The sequence below is a fragment of the Corythoichthys intestinalis genome, chromosome 4 (assembly GCF_030265065.1).
Source record: "Corythoichthys intestinalis isolate RoL2023-P3 chromosome 4, ASM3026506v1, whole genome shotgun sequence".
In the NCBI taxonomy this organism is placed as follows: Eukaryota; Metazoa; Chordata; class Actinopteri; order Syngnathiformes; family Syngnathidae; genus Corythoichthys; species Corythoichthys intestinalis.
In genome coordinates this window covers 55,811,211-55,823,752 of record NC_080398.1, presented here as the reverse complement: position 1 = coordinate 55,823,752, position 12,542 = coordinate 55,811,211, and the positions used below count along the sequence as shown (strand labels likewise).

Sequence of the window (12,542 nt, the reverse complement as noted above, 5' to 3'; positions counted from 1 at the left end):
TGTCTATCTGATGACATTGTTAAAAAAAAAAATAATCAGACTTCATGTTCATTTTGCCAGATCCGGCAGCTCTCGTGCATATAAAATAATAATATAAAAACGTTGGGGGGAAAGAAGGAGATGAGTCTTCGATGGCTTTCTCCACTTTATTGTGGCAACAATAAGAAAACAAAATAATAGCGGACTGCCGCCACATTCGACCACGAAGTTTTGCTTCTCGCCGATCTCCTCCTCGCCTCCCACTCCAGCGTCTCTTAAACGGATTGTGCATAGTGTCTTGTTATGAGCTTTTTGTTTACAAATGTATCGAACACACGACGCGCTGACAACCTTGTCTCTTTATTAACACATGGAGCAGTTCTTATGGAAAAGTTAGAACACAGCTCGGCACAGCTCTCGGCAGGAATTGGCGTCTAATGGCGTGAGGAAATGTAGTTTTTTCACACAAGCGAACAGATTACAAAGCACCACTTCAGTGTTGTCCCGAGACTACATTTCCCATGATTCACTGCGTGACCTGCGCGCTCGCTGATTCGCTGCGAGATTGACTCAATGGCTACGCTAAACCAACACGCTATTTTTCAGCTGTCACCTGTCAGCGGCTCTCATAGCTTATACTGTTCAATTCCACAACAGTAGGCAGCTATGCTTTGACAAAGTCATCAGTCATCTATCCAAAAATCACACTTACTTTTTGGCAAATCCTTGATCATAAGCAGACCGGTTAAGGAAGCAGGCATCTTCGAAGTGTTTGCAGCAGAGAACACTACTCGATGATGGCGTGAAATTCATTCGCTTCGTGCGAACGAAAGATGTCCATTTACGTGCCCTGCTATCCTTTGGCCACTCATACAACTTTTCGTTTGAGCGAGAACAAAACATCGTCACACACCGCTGTGGCATCTTACCGAGAAGCAATGCAACAAACAATACTGTTCTATGGTGGACTTCCCTCGCACGTCTAGGTGTGACGTAATTTCCGAAGATTGCCGAAGATTACCGAAGATTGCCGAAGAAAAGCATTTTCGTTGTCAAGGGCGTTGCTATGGGTTAAACAAAGAATCTGGAAGGGTTGCGTTAAAAAAAATAATGAAAACATGCTTATAATTGTTTAGCCATTGATATTATTCAAAAACATGGTTGGCCAACCTTACTTCAAAGTTCCCCTTTAAACATTAAGAAAACTTACGTTTTTTTTCTGCCAACTGAGAATTCGTTACGAAAGACACTTTTTTATGCACACAAAGGCAACACAAATGTGATCCTTTTGAATCTTCTCCTCTGTGTATCTGCAAAATCGCATGTTTTTTTTTTAATATTAAACTTTCCTAGCGTTATTTCGTTGTGTAAATGATTTTATAATGATCACAAAAATATGTAGACTATTTAAACATTAAGAAAACTTGTGTTTTTTTTTCTGCCAACTGAGAATTCGTTACGAAAGACACTTTTATTTATGCACACAAAGGCAACACAAATGTGATCCTTTTGAATCCTCTCCTCTGTGTGTCTGCAAACTCGTTTTTTTGTTTTGTTTTGTTTTTTATATTAAACTTTCCCAGCGTTATTTCGTCGAGTAAATGATTTTATAATGATCGCAAAAATATGTAGACTATTTAAACATTAAGAAAACTTGTGTTTTTTTTCTGCCATCTCGAAGAAATGAAAATAAATTGCTGCTGCTGCGTTTTTTTTTTTCGCGTCACTCCAAGCCAGGTCGGGCTTCAATACGTGTCGGGTCGGGCTGGATTTTTTTAGGCCCCATCTAACCTCTACTATCTCTCTGCTCTCTCAATTGCAAAAAAATGATATTTCCTCATGTTGAAACAGATTGTTATGGCTGCTAAAATGCTGCTGCACTTCATTTTAATTCATTATTTTTTTATTGTTATGTGGTAGTTACTGATTGCATTTCTAAGTTGATTGCACATATATAGTGGGCTAGGCCAACATTTTACTTTTGATCTACATTGCAATTTAGTTGGATGTTTTGTTTGCAACTGAACTGATCCCTGGATTGATATTGCGATAAAGATGCTGCTGCACTACAATATTTTCTTTGTCGCTTTCTTTAATATTTACTTGAATATTTTTATCGATGGGTTGTTGTGACTAAAATACAGTGACTGTTATTACTGATTTTGCACAGGAGTTCAGATGTTGCACTGTGTGAAAGGCTGCTACTGCGTGTAAAAAAAAAAGAGAAAGCCCTGGTCTCATTCAAAGCACCAATTAAATGCTGTGATGTTTTTTTTTTTTTTTTTTTTTTTTAAATATATATCTAAAAGTATTTTCATTTGACTTCAACCAGGAGTGACACAAGAGCCAATAAAAAGTTGTTTAATGTCTGACCGCTTGTGTTGCCTCATGATTCACGAAAAATATGCTTTGCTTTAGAATTTTAATGCATCCCAGGCTTTAAGGCATCGCGATGCATTGCCGAATCGAACCGAATCGAATCGTGACCCTCTGAATCGAATGGAATCGAATTGAATCGAATCGTGGCCCTCCGAATCGTAATCGAATCGAATCGTGAGGGCAGTACCGAAGCACACCTCTAATACATAATATTGTTAAATAATTTGTATTGTAAAATTGGCCCCTTTTTCTAAGGTAAATCGAGAATTGGAAAGATTTTGGGGTAAAAGAATGTACATATTCTTAAGATTTCAAATGTGTTAGAAAATTTGCCCAATAAAAAAAGTATTACAGACTTTACCTCTTCCCACAAACTGTCCATGCACTGGCAACTGCCAATTTCCCTTGGCAAAGGTATCAAAATTACCTCTTAATATTTGATATCAATGAAAAAAATGTTTTTTAAAACTGTAGAAAACATAATTTTGTCTTATGCAGTGGATAGGTCAAATTTGAACTACTGGTAGTAGGGATGTAGGAGGATGGAGAAAGCCCCTTAATTATAGCCCTAAAAGAGCTTGAGACGTCAAAGCTGTCACCCAATAATGACAGAGCATAAACTATGAAAAAAATATTTTTGTGGGTAGTAATTATGATCTATATAAATTGTATAAATTATACAAAAAGTATTTAGGTGAGCAAGAACTGTATGAAATTGGTTAATATTAGCTCTCTTTACCTAATTTTCAACAGCAAAAACTTCAACTTGAACAGACAACATAATATCTACCCAAAAATATTAAGTGTGTGCTTAAGGTTGCACAAGCAACAACGCGTCTTCTTTGGAAAGGAGGACCGTTTCATATGGCGGGACACTCCAATTCGGATGGCATCGTATAGTAGCAGATAAGTTTGAACCTACGGTTTCTTTTCACATTGAAAATGCAAAAACATTAACAAGCCTGGTATGCTGCGTGTTAAATTAAGAAGCCCTTATTGTAGAATTATATTTATATTTTAGTCCTGGATTTCGACAGCCATTCCTGATAGCTAACTAATAATGATCTTCAGAGCATAGCAACATGAGTTACTGCTAATAATGCGGCTTAATTTGAACCATTAACCGTATTTTATAATTAACTTTTCAGTTACGGCGTACGGTATTGTCAAATGTTTCACCCTTCAGTATAATTAAGAGGAAAAAAACCCACACATACATGATGAAAACTGATTGTGCGCGTTGCATGTGATGGAAAGCAGAAAGACGGGAGAAACTTTTAAATTGGAATTTATTGACTAATTCGAGCAAAACGACCAAGTACCCCATCCACCATTGCTGAGGTGTCCAGACCACAGCACACTTCTGGCACCAGCTAACGTTACTGTTTACATTGCCTGACTCTGGGCTGCTACTGAGGTGTGTAAACACCCAGTAATGGCGTCATACACCACAACTCAGATTAGTCAATATGTAAATATGTAAAGTGCCTGTGACACAAAAAAAGCATGTTTATTTCATATAACACGGGGTATTTTATGCTCCTGAATGGACTGCTTGGATGTGTGTGGAAGTGATCAATTTATTTATTCATTTTTTTTAATCCTGCGCTACGAAAATGAGACACTTCCGGCCACGGCCTCGGATTGAGGAAGAAGGCGAATGTGAAGTCAGCAAACTGATCATTTTCGCAATACAGCCATTACTTTCGTATACAGAAGGACTGTGGATTCAGCTAATTAATTTGTTTATTTTTTTGAATCACGCCAGCCCAATGTGCTGCAGGCTTTTGTTGCTACACCAGGAAGGGTGGTGTGAGGCTTTTTGGATTTCTAAAAGATCCTGTTCACTGCGAAAAATGGGCAAAACAAGTCCGACAATCAAGAGACCATTGGACGAATGACTAAGTGAGTAAGCTACGTGTTTTATGTTATGTCAAATATTGGGATCACTTGGCCAACGACCGGCGGCTTCTCGCACACTATGGTCGCCGGCCGATAAAGGCATGTACGCCTATAGAGCACCATCCTCGGTTTCGGCCCGGGGAGTCCCCCACTCTCGTCTCCGGTTCTCAATTGTGTAGACTTCCACCCCCCCTTGGTCCTCTTCGTGTGCCCGCCTATAAAGCGCTATCCTCGGCTTGGGCCCGGGGAGCTCCCCGCTCTCGTCTCCGGTTCTCAATTGTTTAGAGACTACCACCACCCTCGGTCCTCTTCGCGTGCCCACCTATGAAGTGCTATAGTCTGCTTTGGCTCTGGAAGCCACGTGCTCCGACGTCGGCCGGTTTGTCCACCGAGAATGCGCTATTTTTGGCGTTCATTCCCCTCTGCGTCCCTAGCGACGAGCACTGCCTGCTCGCCGGGGCCGCAGCAGAACGACGAGCCGAAACTTGCTCTCGGCCGGGGGCCGGCCAATCAGTGAAGACAATCAGCCCTGCCGGTGTGTGACATGAGTCGGAGTAGTTTTGTGTGATTTTTCATTTTCGAAAGGCAGGAGTGAGAGACTTGGAAGAGCTGCTTGGTCCAGGTTAGCATGTCGCCTAGCTGTCACGCATCCTGTTTTGTTTACACTCTTTCCTCCGTCTCCGAAGCCGGGGGAGGGAAATAACAAAAGCCAGACTAACTCCAGTGGCTAAAATTTCGTTTGGGAGGTTTAAGTCGGCAGTTTTCACGCAACAATTTAGCGCTGTCATACTAAATAAATGCTTTTTTAATATTTCATATTCAATTTAGCACAAGCTCATTTCTCGCCATCTGCGCTTCGCCAAATTGCTGCATATAGTCTAATCGTCCCAAAATATGATTTTAATTCACATAATAATGCTGTTTAAGATTTTTTATGGTGTCACAGGCACTCTCAGGATCAACTCATCGGCACGCAATCCAATGGCCGGATAATGATCCTGATTATTTTATTCAGGTGTGTTGGAGGAGGGAGACATGAAAAAAAGACTGCATTGGTGCCCTTCAGGACTGGAGTTGGTCACCCCTGCTCTAGGTCTTTTCTGATTATAATGTATTTCATTTACATTAATTTCTTAAATTTGCACACTAATTTAAACTATTTTGCACTGTTGTTTTAGCATGCTGCAACATATTACTCCTGTGGGGTTCAAACATCTATGATACAGCATTTTTGCCTTATTTGTATCTCACACTGAAAGATGCTTGATGCTCGTGCTGTTTACTGATCAGTTAAAACTGTTCTTAAATTCATGCTGTTTGCATATTATTTCTGGGCTGATGCCCTAGTGTTCTTCACTCATCAGTTAATACTGTACTTGAACTCATACTATGAGGAAAAAGGGCATGCAATTTATAGGGCAGAAAAAAAATTAAATGTTAAATTTAATGTGCAAATTGTCAATGAAAAAAAAAGTTGACAGTCCAATGTTTTTCTTTTGTGCACAATGACTAAGGTAAAACAAACCTTATCTACAATTAAGCTGATATCGTAATTAATATTTATTATAAAACATTCAGTAAAATATACAATACACCACAATAATGAGTAAATAACTCAATTTTAAGTGATATAATCTGTTTCTAAAGGTTAAGTAAACCTTACCCAAAATTATTTGAGTATATTATTTTTAACGCATTTAAGTAGCATTTACTAAGTAAAATTGGTTAAACTTTACACTATCAAACAGTGTAAATTGTTACCTCAATTTTATTGTGTAAATTCTATAGGTTGTTTTTTATAGTACAAATGGACAGACAACTCACATTAAAACATACAAGGCAAGACTTCCATTAAACTTTCACCCATATTACTTTTGGAATGTGGGAGAAGGCCAAAGTACAAAGAGAAACCCCACATAAGGACATGGAACACATGTAAATGCCACACAAGAGTTGAGACCCGAACTCCAAAACGCAGAAGTGTGATGGAGACGCGCAAACCACAAGGCTATTGAGATCACTGAGGAATTAACTAAAGAAAAATTAAAGCAGAAAAGTCTTGCTATATTCTGAACATACCTGATCTCCATCCCTCAGCTTCAGGATGCACTCCATGGTGTTAATTGTGATGACGACAGGTTCAGAGCCCAGCTTAGTCCAGGGAACATGAATACGCAGCTCATGGATATGACCACTCATGAATGTAAAAGGAAGCTTCAATTCCTACAAATGACAAAATACAGAAGAAACAATGGTTTGTAACAACCATAAAATAACACATCTACCTTGATGACATCTTTTGTAAAGAGTAAACAACAGCATTCAGGGGACACTGCATCGTGTCTAAGGCTACGTCTACACAAGGACAGATAATTTTCTCCAGGGTAATTTGGCGACTATTTTTATACCTGTCCACACTTCGTTTAAGGTGCGTTTAAGCTCCCCCCCTTCTGCAAGGTACGCCTGCATTTGCGCAAACTACGCATGCGTAGAAAGGAGCAGCCTCATATGTTACGTCATCGCCTGCACGGTTTACCTCTGAACCGGAAACTCATTATTCGGCGGCGTCAAATTTCAAAATTACGACACTTTCTAGACTGTCATTATTTTGTGATCACTGTTTTTTACGTAAATGCAATTGAACGCATCACACAGGAGTGAGAGTGGAGGGAGAGCTCGCTTGGCTTTTACGAGCAGTCGCCGAGTTGTTATTGAAATAAGCCTGACATCGTTACTTGGGATGTTACAATCGATGCTCAGTTGCACTCTCACCACTTGGAAAATAACAAATAGAAGCATATGGTGTGGCGCTGCGTATATTTCCTGGAAGCCGCAACCAGGAGTGCTTTGGCATAACAGTGGCGATCCTGGAAGTGCCGACAGTTTTGGAAATGTCACGGGAAAAAAACGATTGCAAGCGTCTCTGACTGGGGGTACCTCGCAAATCGCTTTCAGGGTTTATTTTCTCTATGCATTTTTATTTACTCATGTTCGGTCGGCATTGAGTTGGGAGGGGCCAGCCCCACAGCTGGATGGCCGGAGACAATGCGGGAGACGAGCTCTGTGAAAAATGCTCATCTCCGCGTCATCCGCGATCGGAAGACCACAAATCGGCACTGAATTGAAGCAAATTATTGCGACGTAGTTTGAAGGTTCAAGAAAAATGTTTGGAAAAGAAGAGCAGGAATGCCACGTCATGATCGTCCGCCTCCATTGTTTACGATGTTGTCATGCAGCACTAAAAATAGCGACGGCATGACATCCCTTCCTGAATATCCGAATGTCAATATTAGGGGGCTGGTAACATTACCCGCCTACATTATCCGTCTAACAGAGGGATAGCCAACTCCAGTCCTCGAGGGCCCCTATCCAGCTTGTTTTCCATGTCTCCCTCCTCCAACACACCTGACTCAAATAATCAGGATCGTTATCAGGCTCCTGCTGAGCTTACTGGTGAGCTGATCATTTGATTCAGGTGTTTTAAAGGAGGGAGACATTGAAAACAATCTTAATAGGGGCACTCGAGGACCGGAGTTGGCTACCCCTGGTCTAACAACTCATCCAGATAATAGGCATACTAGTGTAGCAGACATGCCGTATAGTCCAACTAATTACACGTTTGATGCCATTATCCGTCCTAGTGTAAACGTAGCCTAAGGCAGGGATGCCCAAGTCCAGTCCTCGAGAGCCCCTATCCAGCTTTTTTTCCATGTCTCCCTCCTCCAACACACCTGAATCAAATAATCAGGATCGTTATCAGGCTCGTGCAGAGCTTACTGATGAGCTGATCATTTGATTCAGGTGTGTTAAAGGAGGGAGACATAGAAAACAAGCTGGATAGGTGCTATTGAGTACTGGATTTGGGCACCCCTCATCTAAGGCAACGACAATGGCTTGATTCTGAAAGCCTCTTTTATGTTCTTGGCAAAATATTTATATAACGTTGTAAATTTTGCTGTGTTTTTAAAAACATTCATTTCTGTGTTGTGTGTAATTTACAAAACATTTACTTTCACTTCATGATAACCAAACATTCAAACTCCTCTAGCCTTTGCATTGCAAAATGCTAAAGACAGCAGAGGTCACATCCTGCAAGAAATACCTGTTCTAGCACATCCAGTTTCAAGTCCAACTTGCTGAGCACTACATCTCCCCCCCAGAGGGAAAGCTGCAAGTCCGATGGCTTCAGATTCTTGATGTACTTGTTCACATAACTCATCAGGAGCGGGGTGACATAGGACTCCAACATCTTGTCCTTTGTCTGTAAACCAGCCAGTATAGAAAGCAAAATACTGTTATTTGAGGCAATATTTCTTCATTTTTTGCGCTTAGACAGGTGATGAGGAACATAATCCCATTGGAACAGTCATGCATTTCAATAACATCCAACCTATCTTGTGACCGCAGGACTATAGTTATATTCTGTAAAGGAAAGCTGAAAACGACGCTCACAATTCAATTACTTAAAAGAGGCGCAAGATGTAGTCTATTAGCATGACGAGGTTTTGAATGGATATAATTGACAAGTATCAGGGCTAACCTGTTTGCTAGCTTTGCTTAACTTTTGTACACACAACTTTAGTCAAATGATTACATGACCATCGCCAACGCGTAACACTTGTGCACCCGTGCGCTAAGACATTTTGTTCTAAAACAGTAAAGTCTGACATAAAACTTACTTGGATGTACTTAGCATTAGCTATGAACTGTCATCATGGGAAGAGTCAAACGCAGCTGCTACGATGCACAGCCGCTAAGCTAACTCCTTCAAAGAAGTCTCCCTACTTTGTTTCCTCGGAACTAAATAAAGAGTGGAACGTTGGAACAAAAACATGCTCTCACGCGACCCTATCTCGAATTCCCTGGTTCTATCATTTGTGTTCCAAGTTCCTAAATCGCAGCTTTATCAACAGCTAGCTACAAATGTCCACGGCTGCCGAAGCGACGTCATCAGTAAACACGATTACGACTTCCGCATGTGTGGGGTTGCCTTTAGGTGTGCTCGTAAAAGTGTGTTCTAATTTGCTCACCCCAAGTACAGGGTTGCGGTAGAATGTTTTGCATTGAATATCAATATATTGCATTTTGTTGTGCGTATATTTACAGGCAATTAGGCATTTAAAAAGAAAAGGCGTCAAATTTACCCAGCAAACGATAGTATAACCTCGAATGCTTTAGCCTACCACTCAAATATATATTACTGTGTCAGCAACCGGGTATGCTGCAAACTCGTGACTGTTAATTTAATTGAATATTCGGCAATGGCATACATTATTTTCCTCGAAAGGTTAACCCTTTATGGGGAAGTAAGTCTTTTTGGTAAAATATATATATATATATATATATATATATATATATATATATATATATATATATATATATATATATATATATATATATATATATATATATATATATATATATATATATATATATATATATATATTAATCTCATATATAAGGACTTGGCGTCCACATAAATTAATCTCATATATAAGGACTTGGCGTCCACATACGTGGACATGATCACATTTTAGGACATTCAAAATAAAAACAATGACATTTGGTATACAAGTAGGACTACATGACCAAAAAGTGATGTGCACATATGGTCTACATTTTGATTATATATGTTGTTGTTTTTTTTTTTTTTATTAATAATCATTCTTTATGTGTTTTAAGAATAGAAAAATACATAAATTAAATGATATGAAAAAAAAATTACCAAAACTAAAAAGAAATTAGAATGTTTTAATTTTATAGTATTTCGCTGCTAACGACAGCAATAGATTCATTTAAACTATGAAATCTAGCTGGGAATTCTCCTATTTAGTGACATTAACAGCGTAAGCGTAACGTCCAATCCATTTTGTCTGGAAGAGTTGGTACCAATCATTCACTCCTAGGCTCTCCTTGTCAAAACGGATTGGACGTCTAGCGTCGTTAATGGCAGCCAGTGAGTTAAATGAGAGTCCTATAAAGGGTTCAGAGGTCTATTTCACGCTCTGCCCATATGAAAAATATACTGTACATTGCCTCAGGGTGGGGGGAAACGACGTCATGCACAGAATATGCGCATGATCTACAGGTATTGTAATAATCATATCTTTACATGCAATTCGCTGTATTTGTACCATCAGTCACTTGGGGAGCAGTTTGTCATAAAAACACATTTGGATTTAATCCCAGTCTTTATATCAATTAAAAAAAAAAAATCACACAATCATAATTCTATCATTTCCGTATGTAAAGTACAAATTAGCGCGCATTTATGTGCGTGATCTAATGAAAGAGTCCATTTTAAATTCTTGCTCGCCTAATTTTCCGGAACTTGAAATGATTAATTTTACACTCACACAACGTTTCTATTTTATATAATCGGAAAATACAATTTGGAAGAGAAACCAATTATTTCAATAAAATTGCGCGTATATGTTGCTCTTTATTTTCTTTTTATCTTATTTTATTATATTGGTGGGGGCTATATTTTTGAAGACTTACACACGTTGGAAGAAAGATTCAATTGTATTTTTATTGTAGCATGTGAGGGGACTTTTTGAGCTCTTTATAACAAAAGGAAAAGGTTGTTCTCCTAAAGAAAAAAAAAAACCTTACCAATGATCTGAATCCAGATAATTTACATGAAATGTCAAATTCACGAAAATATAAGATAAAACGCATATATATGTACATAGATTTTTAAAATATGCATTTTAACAGATTTAGAAAGTTGCTTTCTGACTGTGAACGTTTACAACTCTTGAACAATTTCGCTGTAAATTAACCTCAAACGTTCATGAGCATTTGTCTCCTCTTTAAGTGAACTTAATCAACAGCGTGAGATATTTTTCTCCTTCATATATTGTTTATGAAGTTGTATTATATAAGTGTACGTGTGTGTGCTTTCAGACATTTATCTTGACCCATGCCTGGATTTGAAATCACCTTGAGACCAATGTGTGCAAAACGTTGGCTGTGTGATTCAGTAAATAGCTTCCAGTGAAATAATTACTTGCGACAAATACAGTTTGAATGATTGTTCTAAACATGACAGAGAAATTGTGAGCCCTTGCATATTGTTTGTCCAGCCAGAAGAAAATGTAAAATAAAAATGACTCGTGCTCGCTAAAGGAACTCATCTTGAAAATTTTCTATTTACAAGATGTCTTTCCTGTTTTTAGACACATTGAATATTCACAACAACTGCACTTTTAATATTATTATGTATAAGGATACGCTATTTTTATCAATAGTATTTTGATTGCTCTGGTTGTTGTATGTTTTGTTGCTGTTATTGTTGTTTTAAATTTGCAGTATCTGCATTTCTGAAGATTTTGCACTTTAACAGCGGTGTATTTCCCAATTATCAGCCCATGTTTATGGGGACTATAAAAAATCAGGACGGAACATCGGTTCCTGTGTATGTGTGTTTTTTAAAATCTTGTCTCGAAAGACCAATAGATGTAAATGCAGTAGCATTCGCGAAATTCTTTGTGAAGTGAAAAGCAGATTTATGTGTCTTTTCTGTGGACGTCATGACGCACCAGGCTTCAAGGCCTATTAAAGAAAGATGCGTAACTTGGGACCTTATAAAGATGATCACGAAGTATCATTTTGCCAACCCTGGTCAAGGTTGATATTTAAGATCACGCAAACCAATGGTTAGTTGGATACAATCCCAAGAACTCATTACGCGCACGGTCTAAATATATATAGTTCTTTATCATATTCACGAATGCCGTGCCTGTCTTCTACAAAAAAAAAGGAAAACATAAAGGTCTACATTTTGTGTATTTTAAATTAACATATATAGCTGCAGCAATATACAATCAGTTACAAATTAATTTCTTACCCATAATTCCCGTTCTCGTTGAAACGCTATAACACGAAACTGTATTTTACATTATAGGACTTGCTGTCGTGTTGTTGTGATTGACAGGTGTTTTAATAATTCAAGGTGTTGACCCATGCATGTTTCGTGTCAATGGCAATGTAACATGGCTGATTGGCTGTATTCATCAATTAATTAATTTGTATATTATCAGTCTTGGGATTGGTTTGTAATTTTTAATGTGATTATTATATATTATGTAATTTAAAAAACTGACTTGACGCACTTGTTTTGCCTTGCAAATGATCCAAGGCCTTGAAATCATTACCAAAAAAAGAGTGGGGGGGGGTGTCTTCCGCTGAATGATATCTGCTTCGTTATACAACCCTCCCCCCACTCATATAGCTCTGTCTTTTGCAGTTGTAAAATATAGCGCACATAAACAATAGAA

General features: G+C 38.5%; 1 protein-coding gene across 4 annotated transcripts in view; it reads right to left on the bottom strand.

The window, feature by feature from the left end:
- The window catches only part of LOC130914348 (intermembrane lipid transfer protein VPS13B-like), a 625,421-nt gene extending 616,181 nt beyond the window's left edge, over window positions 1-9,240 (bottom strand). For all 4 annotated transcript variants that reach the window (XR_009062893.1, XM_057833447.1, XM_057833446.1 and 1 more), the window contains exons 1-3: window positions 8,940-9,240; window positions 8,363-8,521; window positions 6,340-6,483 (exon numbers count right to left, since the gene is read on the bottom strand). Coding sequence is in view for 3 of the 4 variants with exons in the window: in XM_057833447.1 (XP_057689430.1) it covers window positions 6,340-6,483; window positions 8,363-8,509 (291 nt within the window). In the remaining variant the exon portion in view is untranslated. The remainder of the gene's footprint in view (window positions 1-6,339; window positions 6,484-8,362; window positions 8,522-8,939) is intronic.
- Between the last annotated feature and the right edge of the window lie 3,302 nt (window positions 9,241-12,542).